General features: G+C 45.3%; 7 protein-coding genes across 8 annotated transcripts; 2 read left to right on the top strand and 5 right to left on the bottom strand.

Annotated features, from left to right (window-relative positions):
• The first annotated feature begins 12,003 nt into the window (after window positions 1-12,003).
• E1B28_011808 (uncharacterized protein) lies at window positions 12,004-13,264 on the top strand. Its single transcript, XM_043156862.1, has 7 exons — window positions 12,004-12,016; window positions 12,087-12,300; window positions 12,360-12,473; window positions 12,541-12,837; window positions 12,897-12,995; window positions 13,051-13,179; window positions 13,237-13,264. Exons 2-6 carry the CDS (start codon window positions 12,130-12,132, stop codon window positions 13,165-13,167), a joined length of 798 nt encoding a protein of 265 aa, XP_043006675.1. The 5' UTR covers window positions 12,004-12,016; window positions 12,087-12,129; the 3' UTR covers window positions 13,168-13,179; window positions 13,237-13,264.
• Window positions 13,194-13,943, bottom strand: E1B28_011807 (uncharacterized protein; the record flags this gene model as incomplete). Its single annotated transcript, XM_043156861.1, has 4 exons — window positions 13,854-13,943; window positions 13,482-13,789; window positions 13,332-13,418; window positions 13,194-13,273 (listed from the first exon to the last, which is right to left on the bottom strand). The coding sequence occupies exons 2-4, from the start codon at window positions 13,564-13,566 to the stop codon at window positions 13,194-13,196; spliced, it is 252 nt and encodes an 83-aa protein (XP_043006674.1). The 5' UTR covers window positions 13,567-13,789; window positions 13,854-13,943.
• A 32-nt stretch (window positions 13,944-13,975) lies between these two features.
• On the top strand, window positions 13,976-18,025 carry E1B28_011806 (uncharacterized protein). Its single transcript, XM_043156860.1, has 13 exons — window positions 13,976-14,313; window positions 14,365-14,610; window positions 14,673-14,858; window positions 14,915-14,983; window positions 15,048-15,263; window positions 15,320-15,676; window positions 15,741-16,121; window positions 16,190-16,306; window positions 16,368-16,544; window positions 16,604-16,690; window positions 16,748-16,840; window positions 16,895-17,306; window positions 17,362-18,025. The coding sequence occupies exons 1-13, from the start codon at window positions 14,176-14,178 to the stop codon at window positions 17,661-17,663; spliced, it is 2,781 nt and encodes a 926-aa protein (XP_043006673.1). The 5' UTR covers window positions 13,976-14,175; the 3' UTR covers window positions 17,664-18,025.
• A 59-nt stretch (window positions 18,026-18,084) lies between these two features.
• E1B28_011805 (uncharacterized protein) lies at window positions 18,085-19,373 on the bottom strand. Of its 2 annotated transcripts, XM_043156859.1 has the most exons (5): window positions 19,020-19,373; window positions 18,737-18,957; window positions 18,532-18,676; window positions 18,193-18,471; window positions 18,085-18,137 (listed from the first exon to the last, which is right to left on the bottom strand). In XM_043156859.1, the coding sequence occupies exons 1-5, from the start codon at window positions 19,060-19,062 to the stop codon at window positions 18,112-18,114; spliced, it is 714 nt and encodes a 237-aa protein (XP_043006672.1). In that variant the 5' UTR covers window positions 19,063-19,373; the 3' UTR covers window positions 18,085-18,111. The 2 variants fall into 2 exon arrangements, with proteins under 2 accessions (XP_043006672.1, XP_043006671.1); XM_043156858.1 differs by having other exon boundaries at window positions 18,085-18,471.
• Window positions 19,374-19,537: 164 nt separating this feature from the next.
• Window positions 19,538-22,111, bottom strand: E1B28_011804 (uncharacterized protein; the record flags this gene model as incomplete). Its single annotated transcript, XM_043156857.1, has 13 exons — window positions 19,538-19,710; window positions 19,778-19,821; window positions 19,899-20,252; window positions 20,309-20,393; window positions 20,466-20,574; window positions 20,631-20,762; window positions 20,818-20,946; window positions 20,999-21,301; window positions 21,371-21,503; window positions 21,565-21,638; window positions 21,699-21,716; window positions 21,791-21,893; window positions 21,951-22,111. The coding sequence occupies 13 exons, from the start codon at window positions 22,109-22,111 to the stop codon at window positions 19,538-19,540; spliced, it is 1,818 nt and encodes a 605-aa protein (XP_043006670.1).
• Window positions 22,112-22,535: 424 nt separating this feature from the next.
• E1B28_011803 (uncharacterized protein) lies at window positions 22,536-22,853 on the bottom strand (the record flags this gene model as incomplete). The annotated part of the gene is made up of 1 exon (XM_043156856.1): window positions 22,536-22,853. One exon carries the CDS (start codon window positions 22,851-22,853, stop codon window positions 22,536-22,538), a length of 318 nt encoding a protein of 105 aa, XP_043006669.1.
• A 555-nt stretch (window positions 22,854-23,408) lies between these two features.
• Window positions 23,409-25,768, bottom strand: E1B28_011802 (uncharacterized protein). The gene is made up of 5 exons (XM_043156855.1): window positions 25,466-25,768; window positions 25,333-25,404; window positions 24,815-25,281; window positions 24,705-24,761; window positions 23,409-24,618 (listed from the first exon to the last, which is right to left on the bottom strand). The coding sequence occupies exons 3-5, from the start codon at window positions 25,008-25,010 to the stop codon at window positions 23,546-23,548; spliced, it is 1,326 nt and encodes a 441-aa protein (XP_043006668.1). The 5' UTR covers window positions 25,011-25,281; window positions 25,333-25,404; window positions 25,466-25,768; the 3' UTR covers window positions 23,409-23,545.
• Window positions 25,769-26,505: the final 737 nt, after the last annotated feature.

Genomic DNA, 26,505 nt, shown 5'->3' with positions numbered 1-26,505 from the left:
ACTCTGCGTACCACATTCCAAACCACCCAGCCTCAGAACCAGAGGAGCTTCGCGAGCCTTTCGCCGACGTCTCGTTGACCTCTGGTGCAAACCATATTCCTGTCAACACCGCGAGTATAGATATCACCAGCCTCGCCATGCAGACACCCATGTTTACAGAGCAGGAGCTGCAGGGCCTGATTGGATGGGGCATGCACTCAGGGGACTTGCACCCAACCTACGACAACCACTCTGCTGGCCCTCTAACTGCCATGCTCTATGACGAGCAATAGAGCTCCATGGACTTGAGATGTATGGGAGGACACTGGGGCTACCAGTTGCTGTACAGGAAACCCAGGCTGTTGCTATCAGATATAGGTTATATACTGCTAAATCTTAGATGGTTTTATTCATAGAAGGAAGAGTGGCACTCGTTAGTGGATATAGATCTGTGTGTATTATACTATTGGATACATACAGGCTTTTTTTCGGGTTTTTTGAATTAAATCTGGGGAAGATACGAGCTCGCTATTGGAGGCAACAACGGCGCGTCTTTTTGATGCGTCGGGAACGTTGACCGCAATGACCACGGTGGGGTGACGTATGCCGACTTCCAGTCTTAATTATTAGGCGGGTGGAGGCGTTAAAATTTTATTTATTAACGAAAATTAGCCCCACCAGTGGGGAACACTCCTGTTATATCTAACGAGAGGGGATAATACTTGAAACGGTGGGTCTTACTTGACTAAATAAGTGGGATTAACAGGTGATCCGCTCTCACGACTCACTATATCAACTCTGTGTTGGAATTCCACACTGAGAAAAAGGCGCGCAGTGGCCGCCACAGCATGCCAAAATCACTGCGCCTCCAATTACACCACCGAAAAAAGGCTCACAAACGTACCTTGACTATTCCCGTTACCCCCTCGTCGTTCGAGGACCTGTGAGAAGACTCAGAAAAAAAAGTGAGATGTTCATGTCAGTTGGCTAAGCAGGCGGCATCGGGCGATGGACAGCTACAGCTGGCATTCTGATTGAAATTTATACTCCGACTTCAACCCGAAGAAGCCGAGTCCGACATCTACGTGATTCTATCTTTGCATTTCCCTTTGCTTTCTGATGTACACCTCTAATGCAGATCTTTGCCTTTATTTTTTGGCTACTTGATGTTAGAATCCATTATTCCGATGTGTGACCAGCTGGCAACCATAACTGCAGCAGTACTAATAACTTCCTTCAGACTAGGGCTGCAAACGTACCGTACTACGGGTACGCCCGTACATTTGTACGGTTATGTACGGGCGACAGCAGTATCTATACGGCCCGTATGTTGAGGTTGGTGGAGCGCATTACAGTTACGGTACGGCCCGTAGTACGGCCGTGGTACGGTATACGGTAGGTGATGAAGTAGGCGATTCGGCCCGCCTTGCCGTGCAGTCACCAGCGCACAGGTAGGCAATAGCGAGGAGTCGGCTGTCACTCCGTCCGAAAATTAGTGAGTAACTATACTTTCAAAATGCCTATTATCCAATCTTTGTTTAACTCTTTTCATTGAACTTGCTGACCATCAGAAACTGAGGTAAAACAGTGTTGTGTATTTCACTACTAATTCATCTGTTCTGGAGGAATATTGATATTATATTATTATTATTATTATTAGGAATTTAAATTGACATAAACCACTGAGCCCTATCCCCAATAAGTAGGGCCATATACGACAGGGCAGCACACAGCATCACAGGTGCTTGCAACACTGTTTTTTATGAGTTACAGCTTGAACTGTACTACGCCCGTACTATGCCCGTCTACAGTACGGTTTCATACAGGGTCGGCACACCAGTACCTGTACCATACCAGGTCCTTGCCAGGATCGAGTACGGGTACGGTACGGGACCTGTAGTACGGGGCCCATCTACCGTACAGTGTACGGTTACATTTAGCAGCCCTACTTCAGACTAGTACTGATTTTGTGCCACCTTTGCTGTTGAATCTTCAACTAAAAGGGCAAAACAAAAATTGAATCATAGAAATATTGAGAGTATATTGTAGATATATAGATTAGCCCACTCAATTATTTTTAGCTCTTACAAGTGACAGCTACTCCTCCTAAGGGACATTGAGGAAGAGGGACAGTCGATGATTGCTGTGGTGATACACTATCAGTGGAGTTTCAATCTCATGAGCGCTGCCAAGTGCGAAACACAAATTCACGTGTGCATGGAATTATGCAAAACACTGTGATAGCATAGATAGAAAATTCATTCAATTCTGAGATTACATGTAATCTATCAATTGGCAGATTTGTGAGGGTGTGTGTGAGGAAGAAAGCAGCTCAACAACATTTGACGACCACAGTCGATTTGCCATCGATCGTTGACATGATAGTCACATGCCATCCCAGCATGGCCTGCTGATTTGCCTATCAGCTTACCATGCAACACTTTGGGTCTTGCTTGTACAAGCCCCAAAAAGCCGTAAAAAGTGGACAACCTTACTACTAAATTGTTAAGATGTAGTTGAAACCTCCGTATGGTTAATGAACATTTGAGCCTTGGAAGATTGAAGAACGTGGATTGGGTTACCACCTTTCAAGTCTTTTGAAACTTGGTTCGGCTAGTCGAATTTGTTGTAGTCTGACTCAGTGTGATGAACGACAACTAATGTATTGTATATACCTGTTGTAGTCTGACTATATAACGAACAGTTAGAAAGACAATAACTAAGGAAAAATACTAGGGCTCACCTCAGTGTGATGAATGACAACTGAGGGAGCCAGAATGACGAGAAAAAGTATATAAGGAAAAGTTAAGGAAAATAGGGGCAACCAAACTAGTAGCGATAGAAACCGGAACTATAACATAGGGGCTGGAATGGAGGGTGAAGTACTAACCTCAACAGAATTGACCCCTGAGCAGCTCGTTTTCTGGTCAAATTTGCATGCTGTCAGGAGGGTGAACTGCCTATGCATATGCCAGGCCTTGAGCCCTGACGCTGAGGATAGCATACACCTAAAACAACCCAACACCCACGTACGGTGTACTCTGAGGGGTACCAAGCCTCAATACTCCAACCTACTACAAGATCATACTCCAGACTAATGCTGGCAGACCATCCTACAGACCTATCGGCAATAGAGGATGACAAGAGCTGGCAACCAAGGAGAATGAATAATGATGATGTCCGGTATCGTGAATATCCGTGATCCGTGTGGTGAACCATATGACAAACCATACTCCTATAACAAGAGTAGACCTTCAGCAATGAGAGTGTCCTATGATGAGGACTGTATCCTCACAAGCCGGTACTCCAATGACAATGAGAGCATAGATAGATGGTAGGGTTAGGGTTAGGAGTACTCTCCTATGAATCGACCCATTCACATGATATTTCCCTTGATCGTACGTTGAGTCCAACTGCAGTTGACCGTATAGGCGGAAAAGTCAGCGGTAGGTATTACTCCTGGTTCAGTTCATGACACATGCAATCTACGCCAGTTCACATTCATTTTCTTCAATATTGTCATAAGCTGACTGTTCATGCCTTGGGTTCCTTTACTTTCAGACAATAGTGTGGGGTAGATGAACTTCACGACACACCCAGTGTTGATACTGAAATTATCCAATTCTTGGTGATATGACCAGAACTGATGCCATAACTCATAGGGTTTGCGCAGCTATACCAGGATTTGGGCACCGCTCGACAAATATGCACCACCTATAATTTCTCCCTATCCAAAAGGCCGACTTAGACTGGCACATAAAACAGGACTAGTCTGACTCACTGAAGATGTTAACAACATTTCTCTCCTAACAACATTTCTCTCTGGTTACAAGTTTACAGCTTGTTGGATTGTAAGTCACCTCAGCAGTGTGACCTGAAACACCTGAAACTCGGGTTACATCAACATGTCGACCGATGAGTGCAATTAATGCTGTCCTACCTCCAAAATATCTTGTGGTCGTCCTTATTGGTGGCTAGAAGCATTTACTTGAGAGTGGCCACAGGATGGCTACCATTGACTATAGTCTCGTTGGAGGTTGTGCTGACTATGAGGTCGAATGGGTATGATAGCCTAGCTTGTATTATATAGCCAGCAATTACCGGAAATTTTGTGAACCCTCCTCTCTGATAAGTGTACTTGGATTGAAAAGAGGTCGACTTTCCTGCCAAAAATTTGAATAGGATGAAACTTGAAGAAAGACATTGTATGCACCGCCACTGTGGATCGAATGCGTTAAATTGTCTGGAACAAGCTCAGAAAACAAAAACAAACTTACGACTTGGTCCTTGCCCACAGAACACCCACGCTATCTCCGGTTCCTGAGGCGAGACACCCTCGAGTTTAATGTGGTGGTCAGGAAATGGGTTGAGAATTGAGTGTCAGTGGCGGAATATAAAGGGTGGGATGGCACAGGTCTATTAGGACAGCATGTTCTCCCATGAACCAGTGACTTCAGTCACCTTCATTGCCGTGCCAATGCTAATTGAGGAGATATCGTGGCCAAAGAAAATCTGTGTAAGGCATGGAATGCAAGTGTAGAATGTTCATCAAACCACCCTCATGCTACGTGTTTCCGTCCTCAATTTCTCTACCAACCTCTCTGAGCGGTGTAGTTCTATTTCCCGAGGAAGGAAGAGGAGGACTTGGCTGAGGCCGTGGGCCTCACATAGGATAGCATGTGTGCTCACTGCTAGAAGAGCAAGTTTGAGAAGAACTAGTTTAAAGTATAACCCTTGCGAGTCGGGACCAACAGTCTGAATTGGCGGTTATTGATAGCACTTCAGGTTCGAAGAGAACCTTGGTTCATTCTATTGAGAGAAGCGTAGTGCCAGCAAGACAAGGAGAAATCAATTATGAAAACGCAATGATAGATGTTTAGAATATATAGCACATGGATCACAGTCTTGTTTCTGCAATATCTCTTGTTTCTTCTCGATTAACATCTCTTTTCAATAGAGCAAACCATTTGTCATGCTTGTGAGCTATAGCAAGATGATGGCAGACTCAGTAACACAGAGTGGGCAACCAGAGGAATATATACCTGGAATACTATAGTCCTCTTTCAGATTCTCGTTTGCATTACTCAAATACCACTGGGCAGTCTTGTCAAACTCCTCCGTTGTGTTGATGACAGGCTCTGATTTTTCATCTGTGACCCAACATCTGTAATTAAACATTGTGAACAGGATTAGTCCTGTGCCCTCGGCAAACAGCAATCCAATGGTAACTGACTGTTGGGGAGTGAGTTGGAAATGGGATGCCAATCTTTGGGGAATCAAGCTGAGAATATGTCCACTCTGGCACGTTTTTACTCTTCCATTAATATTTTTTTACGATCAGCATAGTCTTGAATTTCTTGGATGATGAGTGCGATGCTGTACTAAAACAGCGGTGGATAGTGTTTTATGGGTTTACATGGCCAACATTGTGGAGAAGCACCTCAAAAGGCTCACTTTCCAACATGGACTGAAATGTCAGATTCTGGAGAAAAAGGAAAACATTATCGGGGTGTGTTTTTGATTGTTCTGGAAGCCTGGTAGACATACAGGTAGAGCCGTTCTGTCAACACTGTCAGCGTTGTCTGTAGCCGCAAGATTCGCAGACATTGCTGTTGTTTGTTACACAGGCAACCCTTCGATGATGCTTTCTACCAAAAGTGTGCATGATACAATGTACAAACCCAGATTTGATACAATATAAACAATAAATGCAAATTTTGTGTATGTTGATCTATGACCCACAATGTATCAAATTTTGTTCAAATATTGTGGAAGTTTCAGCAGAATACAGAAAGTATATAGATAGAAATTCAGCTTTTATTTACCTTGATGTTAAAGATAGGATGTATCAAATGTTTCCCCAAATATTGTGTATATTTATGGAAAATACATTCAACATGTAAATAAAGTTTACACAATGTGCAAAGCTGGCAGAATCATGGCGTCAAACATCACGTGTCTGCTGCCCCTGCCGTCGCCATATGGTGGTCGGATTGAGCATAAGGCGCACAATTTGAACTTGAACTTGGATGAAGCGGCATTAATTGTATAGTTGTAAAGTCAACGTTTTCTGAGATTTAATCTTCTTTAATTTATTGTACTGTATATTTGCAACAAATCGTGATTGAACTTACCATTTTCTGAATGTGTCTCTGAGATGGTCTACAAAATTTGATATCAGGTCGGCGTGTTGCTTACGTCAGGTTCAACTTTTCTGTTCTCACTATATTGTCCCAAGACAACCTCCTGCAATTACACGCTTTCAGACCTCTGTCCACAAGAAGAAACATAGCCAACTCATCAAGTCGCAAAATGTCAATTCTCAATCAAGTCACTTCTTCAAGGCCAGCAAGTGCCCATTCCGTGCATCCAAACATTCAAGACACGCCTTCATCTCAACGCCTCAAACTTCAAGCTCTCAAGCAAATCTCAAGTGACAAGCTTCAAAGACCATCTATTTCAAGTCTTCAAAACTTCAACGCCTCAACCCCCCGAGTCTTCCAAAGTCAGGCCAGGCTCAAACAGCTCAAGACCTCAACGTTCAACAATTCAACTGTCCGCGGTTTCTCATTTTGGGGCATCGGGCAATCAGAGAGATCGGTTACAGCAGCTGTATCTCGATGTGAGTCACCTACTGTCTTTATTCTAACAACTGTTGCTGATACGTTAATGCGACTTAGTTGACTATGCTACAAGATTCTTTTTGCACTTTAAAACAGTGCTATGGAGCGATATTTATCGTATTAAGAACTAGAGTGAGCCCGAATTACTAGTTAAAGCTAGTGCTGCCAGTAGAATGTGCTGTAGGTGTAGCTAGACCAGTTAGAGAGAGCTGTAGATTGTGTCAGAAAACTGTATGACCGTTCGAAACCTGTAGAACACTATGAGCAGAGGACTTAAGCGGTAATTCACCGAGTTCTACTCTCTACATTCTACTATGCACTGGCATATCAAGGGATTGTACTATTAGAAGACTTGTAGTCTTCACAGAACTGTTCGTAGCAGAACTTAACAGAGTCAAAAGACCTTCATACTAGGAGTACCTCCTTCTACGGGGAATTTAGTTGACAAGAAATCGGACATAGGACTACACAGACTAGGAGAAATTTGATATGACCGTAGATCGAGTCCCGATCTGAGGAAAAGGCAAAAAGACATGATACAGATCCCAGATCCCAGATAGAGTACCTAGGAACCAGGCAGGGATGAACAATGGATCTCGGAGTCTGCGCTGTTTATGTGCTACAGGAGTTCGGAACTCTGGATCCATATGCTGGAACTACTTGGACACACAAAGTCCATATAACTTGATAATGTCGAAATGCAGGATAAGGTCCGTAGGCAGGGAATACTATATGGTACGCCTATGTGGGTCCATTCTACATGCTGAAACAAGAATGAAGAACAGTCCAGATTGGTCCAAAACATATGATTTGAATACGGAAAAGCTCTGTAGATGAGATTCTACACATGTAGCAGTCCCTAGCGATAAGATTCCGCATGGAATTGTAGCTACAGTGCATTATTTTTAGAGATGAAACAAGTAGAGATAGGATTACAAAGCTAGCATAGAAGTAGTATAAAAGCAGCTCATGTATCCATAGATAAAGTACTACTACCCACGTGTAGGAAAGTCCTGAGTGGGTTGCCCGTGAGTAACTGCTCTTGACACCCAATAGAGAGATTTGCCCTGTCATTGTGCAGTGATACGATAAGATTTGATTTGAACTATACGAGACTGTCAAGGTCAAAACTTGAGAACTATCCGTCCGTAGGCCGCCGAGGTCTTGATTACTGTTTCATGATCCATCGAGGGTCTTAGTGTTCGTGTCCGCCAAGGACTTAGTTTTCATGTCTGTCAAGGGCAATAGTCTCCAATCATTTGAATTAGTCTTACCGTAGACAAAATTCATAGTCCCACTTAGTCCACTGGACAATAAACAGAGCCCCTACAAACCCTAGAATCCCCATAGCTGTGGTGTTTTTACACTTGCAGTTACACATTGATTTTATAAGACCTTCATATGATATTGAGACTGTGATCTTGTGTGTAACCTTTGCCAAGCAGTCCACCCTTGCAATCTTTCCTGGTGTGTAGAGTTATTGATAGACTTTACATGGAGGTTTACTAGTTTTTGGGTTGATTTGGTGTTGGTGCTACTCCTGTAGCTCTGATATTAGGTTGACTCTTGAGTGGTATACTTCGCCCATTAACGTCGTCTTTTCATCTATAGGCATCCGCTACTTTCAACGTGTTCATGTCTGCTTGACGAGAGGTAGACAAAGGGGCACACATCTGTATTCTTTCCTGCTACAGCAATATAAGAGTTCTTTATTATCTACTGTACTGGAACCCCAGCAGCGAGAACAATTGGGTAGTATAGGGTAAAGGGTATGGACTGGCAAACCAGCAAACCGGATGCTGAACGGCGAACGTGGTGCCCACAGGAGTGGTAGTACATGGTATATAATATTTGATATAATACTGTCTCGGACGGCAGCGTCCTAGCATGATAATTAGTAACTTTCCTATGATATGTATAGTAATGAAAATGTACCTTACCATCTCATTGAGCTCTCTTATGAGTTTGAGGGCAAGGTGTGCACAACTAAGGGAAATATGGCAATTCTCACATGTCTTGTCTGAATCAGGCACCAATTCCTTAATTGGGAATACAGATCAATGTAAGCACATGTCCACACAAGGTGACACTCCTACCAAAATCCCTTTCTTCCCTATTATTATATGCTCTATAGACACTCCCCAAGCTCTAACAGATGCAATATTAGGCCTTCAGCTCATGCAGAGTTTGTTAACACTGAATCTTTTCACTTTTTCCCTTTTCCCCCCCTTTTTTTGACTAAACAATGACAGAACCATTGTGAGCCAAGTCCTTATCCAATCAACTTCAGACATTGGGGATCTGAAGTACACTACTAAATAAGGCTTTTAACCATACTTGGTGATTTTATAGATTTTTTGTGACAGATATATACAGGGGGTTACAGTAGTTCATATATATTTCTAGATTTGAGCTCAAATCTGGATCTGAGCAATTCATATGACCCACCAGTGATGTCAAATGTCACAAAAACATTCCCACTCATTGAAATTATGATTCTGGAGTGGCAGATATGACTCACAGTGTCAAAATGTGCCCTAAATATAGTTAAAACATGTAAATTTCAGTATTTTGACAAATCCATGTCCTGGAGATTACCAAGCACCGTCGCAAGGCTGGTATATTGGAATTCTGGGTTTCCTGGGCAGATGGTGACAAAACTTGGGAACCTTTGGACAATGTTGAGGATTTGGAAGCATTGGAAGCATATCTGAAGACTAAAAAAATATTTGACCTTACCAGTCTGTAATTAAAATTCCCTATGTAATGAGCCCCTACTTGTTCAATTTGGTCCAAAACTGAGTGAGATATGCAGGTATACAGGCAGTATATGTCTCTGCTGCATAGCCACCACAAGTGCCTGCCACCTATGTATGCACATGTCCGGCTACCCAATCTAACTGAGGTTTGGAGGTCGCACATGAAAAATATTCATAGCTCAGGCTCAACAGTCTCTAAATTTATTATATCTTAGTGAGAGTTACCCATGAGGTATGGTGAGAGATTGAGCTAAAATACAGTACAATACATTTCATATTCATTGTGGTAAACAGAATCTACTAACAAGCTGTCTGGCATCCACGGCTCCAACAGTATACTAAATTTTCTTGTTTGAACCTCGGTCATTTTTCAAGAAAGTTCCACAAAATTTTAATTCATTGGCACATTGTGACTATGTAAAATACATGGATAGAATTTCATAGAATGGCTAGCTGTGTATCTTTAGTTCCGATCGAACCAGGAACCAATACACAAGGCAGCATGATAACGGCATGATAGGGTGCTGGACATGACATAATCACTGCATCAATCTTGCTGTCAATGTAAGTAGTCTTCATGTTCTCACATACCAATTATCATTTTTCTTAACATCAGCAAAATTCCTGACATGCTGTAATGCCATTACAGCCCTCACGATCTGGTATAACGGGCACGCTCCAAGCTGCCCGTTGTTATCTAATCTCGGGGGTTCGCGACAGTCTTACAATACAGTCACGACACTGTTGCGAGACTGTCGCAAACCCTATATTTTGTTGTAACACCTGAGGGAGTTTTCAACGAGTTGTGGCCAGTGGTAGCAAGTTGTGATACTTGTAGCGAGTTTGGAAGGTTAGAATCAAATGCGGGGCTTGCAATGAGTATCTGCGTTCATAATGAAAGGTGGAGGTGGCAGCCAGTTGTGAAGGTTATAACGGCCTCAAACCGTTGGGACTGATATTGATAGCTGGAATGTGTAGCGGCCGTTATCATGCAGTTACAACTCAAGGTTGCTACGACCTCAAAAAAAAAAACAATAACAATTGAAACCTTCGAAAAGAGAATAATAAAAAAAGCTTATATTCAATTTAAATACACAAAAACATAAGCATATGCTCGGCTGGTTGAACCGCTCCCTAAAAGTATCTCGCTACCACTAACAATGTCATCCTAGAAAGGTATCAGTAACACTGTACTCAGAATGTTAGAATACGACACATACGTACCATCCCAGCACCCTCCTGTCCGATCTCCCTGAAGACCTGATAAAATATTAAGTAATAGTAGGCAAGATTAATGAACGTTACATACCATAAGAACAATCTGGCAGCGGGTCGGTGACATCGTCATAGACACTTGAAGCTTCAATTACATTCTGGATGATGTCAACCTAATAGCCGCAGTTTGTCATTAGTCGGTATGGTCTAATTGATGGGCACTTACTGCAGAGCACGGTGATAGGGTCAGTGAAGGTACTTCTGGTGGGCTGTAAAGGACAATGAACTTCGTTCGCGCCGTAGGTCACAGGTACGTATTACGAACCTTCAGGGTAGTCGGATTAGCCGCATATATGTGGGATACTTGACGATGACAACAACTGTCAACTGTGTTGAGTGCTTCAAGGTTAATGTACAAGCTTGCGAGAAAGGGTTGATGACTAGGCGTTGTTCAGTTTCGTTGAATATTAAAGAGAACATGCGACATACCTTACGGGCTTCCTCCATGAAGCAATAACATTCAGTACTTGGGAGCTGAAGATTAATGAGTTACGAAGAGCTGTATAATGATCAGGCTTGAGGGAAAGTGTTGGTAAGAAGGGGAAAGAAGGAACGAGACGGCGGTGTATGGAGGGAGAAAGGAAGGGCGGGGGCAAGTTCGAGTTTCTTGGCCTTATATATGATCCTGGGTGAGTCCATGCATGCTAAGACAAGTTGTACGTCATTTTGATTGTCACCAAGACTCAAAGAGGGCAGGAGAGGGAGGACAAGCCTTGGGAGACGCGTTGAGTGGAAGACGCGATAGTGGTAGAGGGCAAAGGATCGTGGGAAAAATAATTTGGACTGCCACGTCGGCCTTGTCAACCGAGTTATCACCGAAAATGTCGCTGTGCAGCGCCGGCCGGCCTGCCAATACAACGGCCACAACTCGCTGGTACACCAAAATCCCTCACTAACCATTAAGTACCTTACTACCAATTGGGAGCAAAACAACCTTCTCCCACAATAGTATCAAGTTTCAACACTCTTGCATCAAATTTTGCCATGGTTCCATCGGATTGTCATTAGCGGTAACTGTAGTATAACAGGAATTCAACTTGTAAAACTCATACTATTAGTTTCATCCAGTTACTTTGGATTTTGATACTATTGTAAGATTGCTATAAGACTCTCATAACACTGTTCTAACCATCCCCAACCATAGTACTAAATTGTAACCGTCGCTACCTGTGGTATTGGGGTTACAGCGTTTCCGGATTTTTGCTGATGAAAGTTGTCTAAGATCAGCAACGATGTCAATCATCTATGAAATATACATTAACACCCGAAGCTAAAGTCAATTGCACTGGCCTTCCGCCTTTCTCGGCACTGACTGCCGCATCGGCTATCAGCAGCTTCGGATATACAAATTTACTCACACAGCCCCTTGCCAGGAACTAGGTCAGCCGCTCATTTTTTTATGCTAGTGGCTTTTAGATGGCTGATAAAACAGTTACTTATAAATACAAAGCGAGCCTCTGTTACACAGATTTATCCCAGCCTTTGTAACAGTGATGGCAGAACTGTTGAATCCTCCTTTCATGCAGAACCGCATACGGGCGCTTACATTTCTACAGAAGAAGAAAGGCATGTCTTACGAAAAATGGCGCCATTGGATGGAGGTCCACGCTCAAATTGCTCTAGGAGTTCCAATCGTTAAGAGAAATTTGTTGAAATATGAACAGGCTCGTTGGTTCGCTATCTTCTCAAAAACGAAAATGTGCTTACTGATCCCGACGAGTAGCTTTATGTGAATCTAGAATGGAAAGAAAGACTTCGTCAAAGCCCCGGAATGAGAATACCCGACTTCGATTGTGTAGTCGTATTGGAAGGAGAGTCTTTGGAAAAGCTCATAGAGGTGGGAAAAAGTAAATCCCTTTCAACCACCGGACTGCTTTCCTTGACCACTCCAGGCCAATACATAGGTCAACCGAGACCCTGAATATATAGAAAAAGTGGCTGGTGATGCAGTGAATATCCTCCAACTTGAAAATATTATCCAAGGAGTCTTCAACATCGCTGTTATCGTGGACAAATCGGCCAAAAATTCCAAGCCCAAAGTCGGGTGCTTCATTCGAGAGGATGTTGGGAAGGTGCTTCTACCCCTTCACAGAAAAGATGGATCTAGTCATGCGGAGTTCAGTCAACATTGGTTGAACGTCCATGCTCCGTTATTCAAAGATCTACTGGCTACCAGTGCCTCTATTTCCAAGTACGAGCAGGTGAATGGTTTCGCTCAACAAGGACGGCGTGTAGACTAACTATTTTTTTTCTCTCAAAGCTTCATGTTCAACAGGGACCGGAAATCTTGCCTGGGAGTCCTTTGGATTGGGATGGAGTCGGCGTATTCGAAGCGGAGTCAATTGCAAAGGTTATGGAGGTAAGCCAATATCTACCTCGGCGTCCTCGAAGCTAACCTTTACGCCTGAACCAAGGCCTTTACGGACGAGAGGTTTATTAAGATCGGGACGGAGGACGGCGCCAAGTTCATTAGCGATGGCCTGTCCGATATTTTTCCTTGCGAGGTGGTAACATTGATCGACGTTGATTGATAATTGAAATATGTCTGTGCTTGAATTCACGTATAACTGGGATTGTTAATAATCGTTTTATTCTTGAAGCTTAAACAATTATTTCTTGGTTTCGTGATAGTACCGACTGAAAGAAGCGGGCATTCAATTCGGAATCGTGTGGTCAACAGACTGCTTTTCCCAACCTTCTCCCCCAACCTCCCCCTGAGCTAATAAACTTGTAAACGTCCCTTGAATAACCAGGTCCCGGTCACCTTGACTTGTAGTGGAGCCTGAGAGAAAGAGGGGCAGGAGAGCTAGATCAGGGTACATCACAGAAAACGAGGCACTCTCACATTGGCCGTTGAGAGTCTGTTGGAACTTGGTGTTCGTCTCCTTCGAAGGGGATTGCCTTGATTGCTTCGAAGCTGTTGTTTGCATTGGACACTTTTGAACGGTTTACTCTGTTGTTCTTTTCGTTACTATCCTGGACGTCGTGAATTATTTTTTTCTATGATTGCTTTCGTTGCTCTGAACATTGGTTTTCGATACCCCTTTGGACATTCGCTTCCGTATTTTTTTTTAGTGTTTTTCCGCGTGTATTTGTCGGATTACCTCTGAGAGTAGCAACAATTGGGCGTATTTTTAATTTGACATTGAAGAGCTAGAGAAAGACTGAATCAGAGGGGCTTTCAGATTATAGAGAACATATGAGAGAATAGACATACCAGATTTTGAACCTTATACGAGCGACTACTGCACCGTGTGGATGGAGTAAATCGAGGAGCAAGGTCACGGTCGAATTATGGATACGGCCAAGCGGCAACCGCACACGTGTGCGCAGTGCACACTGCAGCCCTACTTGTTTTCGCTCAACGACCGTCGACGCCCCTTCGTTGAGTCTTCCACAATTGAATATAGAATTCACCATACTTCAATATTTTTCTCTCATGAATTCGAAGTTCCTCTGATGGTTGTAACCACGCTATCATGAATGCTGTGTTCTGCTTTCCTCCTTACTGATTGGCCGGATCCACCAAACCCGTAACAATGAAGTCCGTCGCTAGCGTAAAGGCGGAGGAAGAGATAGGTCGTATTTTAGCCTTGTTAGAAGACCAGCCCCGATGCAGAAAGCTGCTCCAAACTACCGGAGACGAGGCGCAGAAATGGTTGAATCTGTTGCAAGCGGTGAGCTTCAGTCTTTAAAACTCGGGTTCAAGAACCTAACTTCCTCTGAAGATTTCAGAATCTCCTGGCACTCCAACGAATTCGCGATCCTTGATCTTCAAGTTAATGCTTCAGCTCTCCAAACGTTCTGGTTTATGCCCGCAATGCCTCGCTATCGGAAACGTGAAGAAACTTGGAGACCACCCTGTCGATTGGGGTGGATTTGGAGACGTGTGGAAAGGAAAAATCGGCGAACAAGTGGTTTGTTTGAAGGTAGTGAAGGTATATCTTGCGACGGACACACAACAGCTGGTCAAGGTGCGTTGTTCAGTTTTCTAAAAAAATTTGCGTAACACTGATTGTTTCTTTCCGACTGCTAGGAGTACATGCGAGAAGCAATCGTATGGCAACAGCTCAGGCATCCCAATCTCCTGCCTTTTCTGGGCATGTATTATCTCGGCGAAGCTCGAGAACAGTTATGTCTGGTGTCGCCATGGATGGACCGAGGCAACCTTATCCGGTTCTTGAAGGAAACACCGAGGCACCTTGTGAAGCGTCACTCATTGGCAAGTTAAACATCAACTATGGCTTGTTTACTTGTGGTTGATGATTGCATCGCAAGGCACGAGACGTTGCGGCCGGTCTCTCCCACCTCCATAGCATGAAGATCGCTCACGGCGACTTGAAAGGTGTACGTTCTACATCGTTCGTTGGGCGAATCCGATCATGACTTCTTTCGTTCTCTCTCGTTACAGTTAAACGTCCTTGTCATGCCAGACGAACGGGCCTGCATCGGAGACTTTGGACTTGCTCGTATTGCAGATTCCCATGCGCCTGGTCTCTCGTCTTCTATGTCAGGCTCGTTCAAGGGTACAATACGGTGGCTGGCGCCTGAATTACTGAGGTCCGACCCGCCAAACGTCGTTTCCACCAAGAGCGACATTTATGCCTTTGGTTGCGTATGTTATGAGGTGCGCAGAAATCCTTTATTGCTTGTTCAGAACCTGTATTGATGACATTTACGTAGATCTTTGCGAGTCGCGTTCCCTTTTACGAGCTCAATGATGGCGCAGTCATAGTCGCTGTTTTATTGGACAAGAAGCACCCGTCTCGTTCTGTCGCACCTGGCCTGCCTGAAATACAGGATTCAATGTGGGAGATGATGTTATCATGCTGGAATACAGACCCAAAGTCACGACCGACTGCCGCAGACTTGCTGTCGCGCCTTGGTGACGTGGGGCAGGGGAATGAAGCAGTACGAGACTGGACGGACTCTATCGACCAGAGCGAAATCAGGAATCATGTCAAGTACCCAACGATCGACGTGGAGTCTATCATTCAGATGTGGAGGAGTTTGGGTAATGAGGACGAAGCACAGCCAGAGGTATGGAAGCGACTTTTTGGTTTTTCTTGCTGGACGGCTCAGCTGTTTGTTTTTTCTGTCGTAGCCGGATAGGCCTAACCCAAGCTCTCCAACCTCTATCTCTTTCCAGCAAGAATGTGAACAACTTAAATCCCGCCTACTTCGGCTCCACGACTTTGACTGCTATTACTCCTTTAGCTCTCCAAAGGACGCACCCTCCCAACTTCTCGACCTATTCTCACAAGGAACCCCTCTCTGTCACATTTTCGACCTCTTACCCAACCATATTGCTCACAAAATTCGATACATTCCTCCCGAATATTTGGCGGAGCCATACGTAGCGAAAACGGGTCTTGAGCTGTTTATACGTCACTTACACGATATAGTTGAACATATCCCAGGAGTGGAGCTATTTACAGTTGACGATTTGTGGTCTCGCAGTTCTTCGGTGGACGGATTGAAAAAGGTTGGCCGTTTTTTTTAAATCCCTCGCCCACAAGTTCTGATCTCAGCCTCTGGTTGTGGCGATAACAGGTCACGAAAACTGTCAAAGCCATACTAGATTTCGTTGAAGAAGATGGGACACGGAACATTGCACAGGAACTCGTCTGCACAGATCAAAACTTTGTCGAAGATATGGAAAGATTTCAGGTCGGTCTTTTTTTTTTTGCTTACATTGCCCAAGACCTATCACCAACCATCGAACTTCTAGCAATATGCAGCTGCTGTTTTGAAAGCCAATATCCTTAAAGATGACGACCCGCTCCATCTGCTCCTTTCATATGTCGACAAGCTCCTTCGTTTTCAGCAACGGTTCCTTCAACTGCTTGAGGCTAATGCTCAACGATCGCGGGACGAACAACGGTGGGGGGAAGCGTTTTTGCAGTGCGTGAGTGTAGTCGTCATGGCCGAGTCGCCTATAGGACTTACGATGCCTCCACCAAACAGGAATATGATTTTCTTGTGTACGCATCATACTCTAAATACTACCAAGCTGCAATGGAAATTCTTCGAGTCAGCGAAGACAAGCTTTCGGTGAGCCAGGTTCCCCAACTTTTTCCCTCATACCTGCTGACTCAAATTTACAATTAGGCATTCAACCATCTATACAACGTCAGGACAGAAGTACCTGCGTTCATCACCAGACCTATATCAAGGGTTTGCAAGTACCCTCTCATTCTTAACGTGAGTGCGATCTCTTCCCTCGGTTGTTCCTTCCTCATCGTATTACCATTCCAGCATCTCCTTAAATACTCCACCTCCCACCCTTATTTTGATGAACTCAAAGCCGGCGCGGAAGCCGCAAAAAGAAACGCTGACCGGATTCGCGAGTTCATACGTGGATCAGAAAATGCCGTCATAACCCATAATCTCAAGACTCGTGTGGAAGATTGGAAAGGAATCCCGGTAGACAAACTCGGAAAACTCCTTCTCGAAGACGTCTTTACCGTCACTCGGAAGGACAGTGAGAGGGAATATCACGTCTTTCTGTATGAAGGGATTCTTCTTTGTTGTGGAGAAGTTTCTTCTTCGGTGGATAAGTCGAAGCGGAACAGGATTCCGGTGGATCTGAGAAGCAAGAAAGGGAAGCTAGCACTCAAAGGGCGGATATACCTTCGTAATATCACGGAACTTACGCCGCTGACATCTTGTAAGCGTTACTAATCGGTTCCTCCCTGTTCTCCGCTGACCCCACTTGGTTTCAGTTACAAGATATCCGGGATCACGAACACACTATCCATTAGCCATTTGGTGGAAAGCTGAAGACGACAATGGTCTAGATTATTTGGTTCTACATTGTCGTCGGGAGTCTCGGGCACGAGAATGGGAGACGGCTCTGGGTGCTGCAATTACAGCGGTTCATCTGCAAGCGACTCCTGCCCTTGATGATAACTCCAAGGACCACGAGGAAATCGTGAAAGTGAAGGTACACCTTCCGAACGAAGGTCACTCGTCTTCAACTGCCAGCGGATTCTTCCCGCAAGGAATTAGCCGATGGGATTTGTAGCACATTACAGCCATGGGATGACCGGTTCGTGGACTCGGCGTCGTTGTGTATCAGCTATGAGGATGACCACGGGGATTTGATTTATCCGACGAACGATGATGTTCAGATGCCTCTCGGTAAGGGAGGAGAGGTAAATTTTACATGTGCAGTGAGACGGTTGATATACCCTACCGTCTAATTCTCGACATTATCGTTATCTTTTCTCTATCTTTTTTTTTCCCTCTTCGCTGTTGTATATACTAAGCCTCGCATCGTAACAAATGTACTTATGCTTTGCAAGTCGATTCATATGGAACTAAAACGAACGTAGCATCGACGGACATTGTTTCATGGTCGTTCCATGAAGGGATCGTTAGCGCGGTTTTCACCACATATATGCGCTCTAGTAAAGTCATATACATTCTCAATTCTAATACTAGTACTGTGCTACATACTTACATGTCCTAACTCAAACAAAATCGTAACCGAACGAACCTAAGCTACAATATCACACGAGTCCCTGTATTCTAAATGAAAAACGCGACTGCACCAGCTGCACCGACGAGGACGGCGAGACCAACAAGACTAGCAGAGATACCGAAGGCATTATCCGCGCCGTTTCTGTTGGCAGAGGTTCCCGAGGGTGAGGACGAAGCTCCAGATTTAGAGGCAGAAGCGGACTTGTTGCTGGTGCCTGCACCTCCGGTGATTTTGGCAGCAGGGGGAGCGGTGATTTGAGACGGATTTCCAACACTGGCAGTGGAGGTGATTGTGATCTTGCTTGGTGAGGCGACGGTCATGCTCTGGGACATACAGGCCTGTAGAATACCTGTGGGGCCATGGACGAGTTGAGTTATTGGTGACAGAGGACGTTAAGCACGGCACGTACCGCCAATCTGATCCTTCAGAGCAGAAGCTTCCATCTTAGCGTCACTCGTTCCAATGGCATCCTTGCAGGCTGCACAATCGGCGAGACCATCGATGCTGGCGGGCGTGCAGAAGCAGGTGAGCGAGTTGGATTGGTTATGGCAGGTCTATATCAGCATAGAGATGAATAGATGTTCGACGATGGCGGCGACGAAACAAGAGCGTACCTCGTAGATCGTAGAAGCCTTGTCACAAAGCGCGACGCATTGACTGGAGGTAGAGGTTCCACTGCCAGAGGATGCCGGGGCGCTGGTAGAGACGCTTCCGCCTGCACCTGAACTGGAGCTCATGATCATCGTAGAAGATTCGCCTGCAGCACTCGAGTCGACGACAGTGGATCCGTTCTCGCCTTCGTTAGCTTCTTGGCGCTTGTTGACGCTGGTCGCGACTAAGAGGAAAGGAAGATAACTATACGAGTCTTCTATTAAAGGCGAGCTCAAGAAAACGTACCAACAGAAATGGCGAGAGCAGAGAGAATCAAAGAGAAACGCATGATGATTATAATGGGAGGAAAGAAGTGGGAGAGACCCCTCGGGCGGTACAGAGTCCTTTATATACCCTTGGAGAATGTGGGGGCCCAACCAAAAAGGCAAGGCTGAGCAAAACTCGTAGAAATTACTGTATTGGGAAATGTCCTTCGCGTCTCGTCTCGTCAACGTCCATCGGAACATGTAAGGGAATAAAGCGAAAGGACGGCAAGGACACGGAGATGGCGTAGAAGTTCAGTTCATCTGCAGGTTAAAGAAAAGCGGACGATTTGAAGATTTGTTTAGTATGTGTGCGTTGGTGGGTGCATGGTCGAATTGCGGACTGCAAGCGTGAGAAATAGACAAAATTGCCTCTTGTACCGTCACGTGGCTCAGTTCACCACGCTCACCCAAGAGCACTCTAAAGGAGCCCTCAAAATATCACGAGAATCGTAAAAGAAGCTTTTGGAATTTAGACAAATGACATTACAATACACCAACTCAGAATCCGTCGCTGACACCCTCAGGGAAAAATTTGCTGGGACTGACTTTGGGTGAAGGCGCAGATATGGACGTAGGGCTGAAAGCTTCGGTGTAGCTTACGAGCCTTCCGCTTCCGTATACACCTTTTCCTTGCGGTGCTATAAAAGGTTGAGCTTCGGTATTGAATACAACTGAAGGGAAGAAACGAGATGTATATCAGTATAACCACAGTCCTAAGAACGGAAAGAACGGCCCAACATTCATCCAAGCTGATGTGGTTAGGATCGTCAAATGTTAGATACCTAAAGAACGAAGGCATACAAAAACGTCAGTTCTAGATTCAAAGAAAAGATCTGATTATATCAGGGGGGAAACGCACAAATACTTCAACACTTCAGCGAACCAAAAGCTCTCTGTATCATCGATCAACCCTTGAGTAACGTTATTGACATTGTTTAAGCCTGCGTATCCCCCCGTCTTCGACGCCAGGAGGTGCGTGTTGAAGCTCTCAATGGCGCTAGCGGCGCGATCGAGATACTTCGTATCCCCCGTAGCACGCCAGGCGTAGAAATTGGACTCTAATACCTCGGGTCTGAGAATGTAATCAGCACCTGTGATATAGAACCCGTGTTTTTCATAGAAGGTCCGTTGCTCTGGAGTGAGCGTTGCATTATTCGAAGAATCGGTCTTGTTGGTGGTGACATATCGGAATACTTCTGGACCGATACCCGTTCTAGCGACATATCGATGATACCAATCAACAACCTTCGAGGGGAAATGTATACGCACTGAGTGCTGGCGTAGGTATTCCAACATGCTTCTGTCAGGTCCAGCCCGATCCTGAAAATAGTCTCGTTATTCAGAAGCCGTCCTCCTGAGGAAGTAAAGAATTTTAGTACTTCAGAAAGAAAAAATCGAAGCCTTCCTAGACATTCGGCCCACGTACCATAGATCCAATTTCCACCGTTAAAGCACGCCAAATGAGAACCAACGCCAATAATGTTGCCGGAACCATCCTGATCAGCTAGATAGACATGATCGCCAACAGTCGATATCTATTCATACAGAACTCGTCAAATTTCAAGTAGTGTTGAATAGTATAAAGACACACCCGAAGTAAAAATCTGATGGAAGAATCGACGGCGGTAGCCCAAGTATCCGCAAACAGGTTGTCGTTGGTATTGGTAAGTCGTGCGTATTTAATCAGATATTCAAAATAACTGTCCGAACTTCCTCCCCAAGACTGTAAAGACGGCCGCTTTTAGGAAAAAGGATAACAGAACTGGACCTGTACTCACTATAATGCGATCGGTGAACTTGTTGGTTGCAGGGTCAACGGTTCGAGCCGCGAGACCTATAGAGGAAATCACTATGAACGAGGCTTCCTGAAGCATGTATCTCTCAACATTACCTGGCAAAGGAGGAGGCTGAACCAGCTTTGGTTGAGTCGCAAGAGGAGACGCGAAAGATCATGCTCACGATAGCTGCAATAGTTCGGACAGTGCCTTCAGCCAGGCTCCTGTACGTGTCGTTGCCGGTGTGTTTTGTCAGGGTGGCCCACTCAAGGTCAAGCTTCAATAAAATAGCGGTACTATGGTCAGTCGGATGGATATTGTACCCAAATGCCCGAGGTACCCACCGTTCCAGCCCCGGCGATACTACTCTTTCGAGAAGAGTGGGAATTTCAGTGATCCGCCAGGTCATATCATGATAAGCTATCCTCACCAAACCAACAGTCGGAGTATTAGTAGAAAAATCGATGTTCCCATATGGGATTCGGTTCTAATTATACCAGGTTCGCAGTTAGAGAAATACTTCGCCTCCTAGAAGCAGAAGGATCAAGGTTCTCACAGGTTGTTTCCAAGCGAAAGCCATCTTGTCTGCAACTTGTTTAGCCTTGTCCAAAAGAACTCCGTGATTCTGTCCACTGAGTTCGTAGGCGCTAAGAAGTCCTCCCAGATAGCGGATAGTCGTCTCGAAGACACTTCAATAATCGCTACCTTAGCTCGCGAAAGTGAACAGACGATTTCAGAAACGAAACATACCTGACGGTATCAGGTGTTTGAGACTTGCTGAAATCGATATTCCCGACGAATGTGAGCGCTTCGTTAAAAAAATCCTTTGAGGTTCATTCCGTGAGTATTTCTGCTTTCCGAGGACGGTGAGGTCTCTTTCTTACATCGAATCCCATGATGAACTGGAGGAAAAATAAAACAATAACGAGTCAGATTGCCAATGACGCACAACCCATATGAACACCGCAATATATACCATTGTCGGCATCGCGTCCACGATGGAAGCTCCCCATCCGTTACGTCCATCGTTAAACCTTCCGCTCAAAGGCTCCAAGTCATCGTGCCCGAAAGCAAACTTCCTTGAAGAGCATAAATCCAAGTAGATCGCGGAAGGAGAGAGTGTTTAACAAGCATACCTGTAAGCATTGTAACTGCGTTGAAAGATATCTTTGACAGCTTGACGATGATCTGCGGCACTTGGAGGTAGGACCAATGACGGACTTTGTACAGGGCCTGCAACGCAAGCGGTGAAAGCTGTGAGGGACAACAGGAAGGTGAAAGAACGAGTGAGAGTCATTTTTAACTTCCACACGCGAGGCGGTTCAGGACACAGAGTCGATACAGTATCTGGAATTTTATACTGAAGCGCTCCGAAGCATGAAAAGCATGATCGATTGATCGCTCGTTGATTGCCATATGCTATCATCACAATTCCTCGAAATAGCTGATGAAAAACGACCAAGTTGTGACAGTCGAGGAGTCAGATTGTCCAAATCGCAGAGCAAGGCACCATTTATATGTGGACCCCACGGCTAAATATCTTCGTTCACCGAATTCTCTAGTACTCCTTTTTGACACATGATAGAGAAAGCATGCTCCTGGCAGGTCGGCAGAACATCATATCCTTGCGAATCATCTAGAACTTGCATGGATGAACGACACTCTCAGGCACGGCAGCTGTCAGGTTCTCAGATGAACTTGAGGTCTCAGGCAGTAGCGAGTCACCCATGAGAACTTTCTGAGAAAGAGGCATATCGTACCGCTTCGAAGGCTGTAACGCGAACAGGGTACGAGGCCATAGGGAGGAAGTCTCTTGATTTTGACGGCAAGGGACTCCCAACATTTGGCATGGGCATCACCGTACTATGTTTGAGATCGAAGGCCAGTATTTTTAGCATTGTGTTGTGCGAAAGAGACTCGATGGAAAGTACAGCTCGGGCAGTGAAGCTGGTACACCTGTGACTGATGAGCAGAAGAGAGAAACAAGCACTTACCGGTACCAGTCGTTCAGCACCTCTCCTGGATCTTATCCATCCCATGCAGACAATCCAGCCCTCATCTGCGGAGTCTTTCTCTTGAAAATTTCTCGCACTATTCTTTTGAGTTCCTTATACGACGCGGTAGATACTTGATTCTTGAGATATCCATATGGTGCTCGAACAAAATCGAACAACGAGTAATGAGGTTCAGATGGATAATAGGTTAGTGAAACGTAAAATCAAACACTAGAAACGCAAATCGATGTGCGATGACGAACCTCAGCTCCGAAGCCCATGTCTCTACGTCTGGCAGACCCAGGCGCACGATTAATGCAGCTGCCTGACCTGATATTTGATAACATTTTAGGCGTAGCCGGCCAAGATAGAGCAAAAATTCCAGGTGATGAAGGTTGTGGAGAAGCGGCAGCCGCGCCGTTCGAATTCCGGCAGTTCTTCCGCCGTGGCAGCCATATCATACCGACCACTCTCATTCTTAATTCTCTTAGACTCCCTAATCAGAAGGAAACGAGAGTCCATACTCAGTACTCAGTGCTCACCAATACCAAAAGAACCCAAAGCGGCATTGACGAATGACGATACATATGTACATGCAAACTCCAACAATCATCATACACCGTTCCCGGTCCAGCCAGGAAAATCCTGCGAACCCCCCAACGAGGTAAATGGCAAACGAAATCACTAAAATCTCGCAATTCAAGTCGAATCCGGATCCGAACCCTCGGCCTCAAGCTTCAAACCCTCTCCTTCACCCTCTTCTCCTTCTTCTTCCAAAACTTCCACCCCTTTCCATGCTTGGATTTATGACTCTCCTGATATTTAACCTGTAGCTCCGGATTCGTCTCGGGCTCTAGGTGGTACTTGAGGTCAGTTCTCGTAGGAACTCGACTGAGATTAAGAGAATGGGTCTGAGCCTGAGCCTGAGCCTGAGCCTGAGATTGAACCTCACTGGCAGGCTGACTATGCGCCGCTTTCAGTACCTCTATCTTCGTCTCATCACGACTCGGATGGTTCTGGTTAACAGAGGAAGAGGAAGAGGAAGAGGAAGACCCAGACCCAGACCCAGTGACGCTTCCCTGATTATGAGGGATCACCGGCACTTGGGGGTCTGTTGAAAGAGACGGCTTCGACGAAGGCGATGGTGTCGGTGTCGGTGACGGCGACTCGGACGGGGATAACGACGGAGACAACGACGGCAGTAACTCAGGCGCAGGAGCTTGTGGCAAAACCGGAACCTGAACTTCCTCTCTTCCACCGCTCTCAACCTTAGTACTCGCACCCGAACTCGCACCCAACCCATTCTGTGTTTGTGTCATCATCAACCGGCGAAAAGGGTTCGCCTGTACCACCGGTGGAAGAGGTCGAGGCGAGTTCATGTTCACCTGTGGAACTTGGAGAACCGAGGTCGAAGCCGCAGACACCTGCTTAACTTCTTGAGCTTGCCGGCGTAGCTGCGATTGTGATTGTGATTGTGAGACTTCCGGAACTGGTGCAGACCCCGGCCGTGCACCAACACCAACTTGTCTAGGGACCCTCTCTACATTTGGCTTCACTTTCAACGACGCCATAATCTGGTCATTCAGGACTTTGTCTTGGCCACTGTAGCCATCACCACCATCACCATCAGTAATCGCATGCCTGGCATGTTGGACAGGTAAAGGTCTGGGTTGGGCTTTGGGCAGGGCTTCGATCGTTCGGTGCTGCGGGTAAGCAGTCTGTACTGGCTGCTGCGGTTGTTGGTACGACCGAGGTGCGTTGCCCTGTGCCCAGGGCTGCTCACGAGTGGCATATCCACCCGATCCACTATCTTTGAAAAAAAGAAAAAAAAAACAATGGCGTCAGGACTCAGAATCCGAAGAGAGAGAAAGACCGAGCGGCGCTCTGATGACTGACTATTCCACGATGAACCATCCACTCTTCTGCGGTCTTGATAAACTTGACGGTTGTCCCCTGTTCATTGAATCAACCACCACATAAAACGATCCAAAGGGGGGAAAACATACTGCTTTCGTTTTTCGAACTGTAATTCCAATTCCCGGAATTCGTATTCGTCGTCGTATTCGTATTATATGATCCAGTGATGTTAGATGTGTCATGGTGAACGTTCTTGGTCTGATTTCCATTGACATTGCTGAATTCACCACCTGAGATATTGAGGTGGGATGCGCTAGAAAAGAAAGAGTTGGAGAACTGAGCCATTGAAGTGGGAAGGTAAGGAGGCTGAGGTGGGTAGCGAGCGAGCGAGAAGTGGCGTGGATGGAAGCAAGCTTTTTAGGGTCAACGTTTCTTGCACGTTCCTCAGTGGATCTAGATGAAGATTAAGAACCTTCGTGTCGTGGAGTAAGCGAGGCTTTGCTTTGTTTTCCTAAACAAAGGGCCTGAAAGCGAGTTGAACGCGTTGAGACAGCCTTTCAAACCCATGCGTGGTCTGTTCTAGTGTTTCTCGTTCGCCTACAAATCGAGATTCGTCCTGGGCGTTACTAAGGTCAAGCCTAAGCTTAGCGACTCGGATGTCACATACAAGCCCCGCACTATGGCAATGACAGTCACTCATAAGCAGGCTTTGTTTTCCCCAGCATCGGTTCGAAAAGACCTTTGTTCATGATCATTTTCAGCCGCGACGGAACAAAGAAACGTTAGAACAAAAAACTCACACTGAATCCTACTCCTTTGTGATTGCCAGCTCTTATTAGCACGCTTCTACGTACATCTCTCCCTTCCCTGAACACCGAAAAGGTCAAGTTTCTTTGTACACTGCCCTTCTGAAGTCGATCGTTATACCATGGTCGACAATAAGCCTGATGACGACCAGAACTGGAACAAGGACTGCCCGAACAATCAACAATGTCACCAGTTGACATGGCGAAGACGGAAGTTGGTGCTAAGACTGTCTTCAAAAACCGTTCTTAAGTATATACGTGCGAGATATAGAACATTGGTAACGCGACCAAGCCAACAATATCGAGGACGTTGAAAGAGAGTAATATCGGACATCGGGGAGGGAATCCGAATCCCGATTAAAATTTTACACGTGACCGTCGTCTTGGCGCCTTTCTCAGAAGGTTTCTCTTTTACGGTTCTTGTACAGTACGTCGCCGCCACGCAGCACAGAAACGCCCATCATATACATACTATAGGGATGACCGGTGATGCATTGATGACCAACTTACTTGGAGCTACTACCGAAGCTTGAAGTTTGTGGGTATCCGATTCACCAAGCGCTCAATGTTGAGGATCGTAATTTGAACTTCCTCGAAAAAGCTGGGAAATTCGGCGGGCTGAAGACAACCTCAGTTACCTACTTTACACTGTTCTCTGAAATCACGACTTATCTATTACAATTGAAACCGGCGCTTGTACAGCAAGGTTTCACGAAGAGTCGATCCCTCGAAATAACAGGTATAAGACGTGAGATTTCAAGAGTGCTGCTCTACTCTAAAGTAACTAAAACTCTTTATATATGAAATTTAACTAGTAGCCAAACAGAAGCAAACGGGAGACAGTCGGAATGGGGAGAAACCAGGATGTAAGCATCCTGAACGCTACATACGCCCTCCTGGGCTACGCAGTAGACCATAAGAGATATATAAAATATACGGAATAGTAGAAGATAAAAGGAAAGTCGTATATCGAGTGGACGCAAAGTAATTGAAGAAAGGAAGTAATGAGAATACGACACCGTAACAATATTCCA

The sequence above is a fragment of the Marasmius oreades genome, chromosome 7 (assembly GCF_018924745.1).
Source record: "Marasmius oreades isolate 03SP1 chromosome 7, whole genome shotgun sequence".
NCBI classification, from domain to species: Eukaryota; Fungi; Basidiomycota; class Agaricomycetes; order Agaricales; family Marasmiaceae; genus Marasmius; species Marasmius oreades.
Note: the sequence above shows the minus strand (reverse complement) of the source record. Positions and strands in the feature narration are given on the sequence as shown.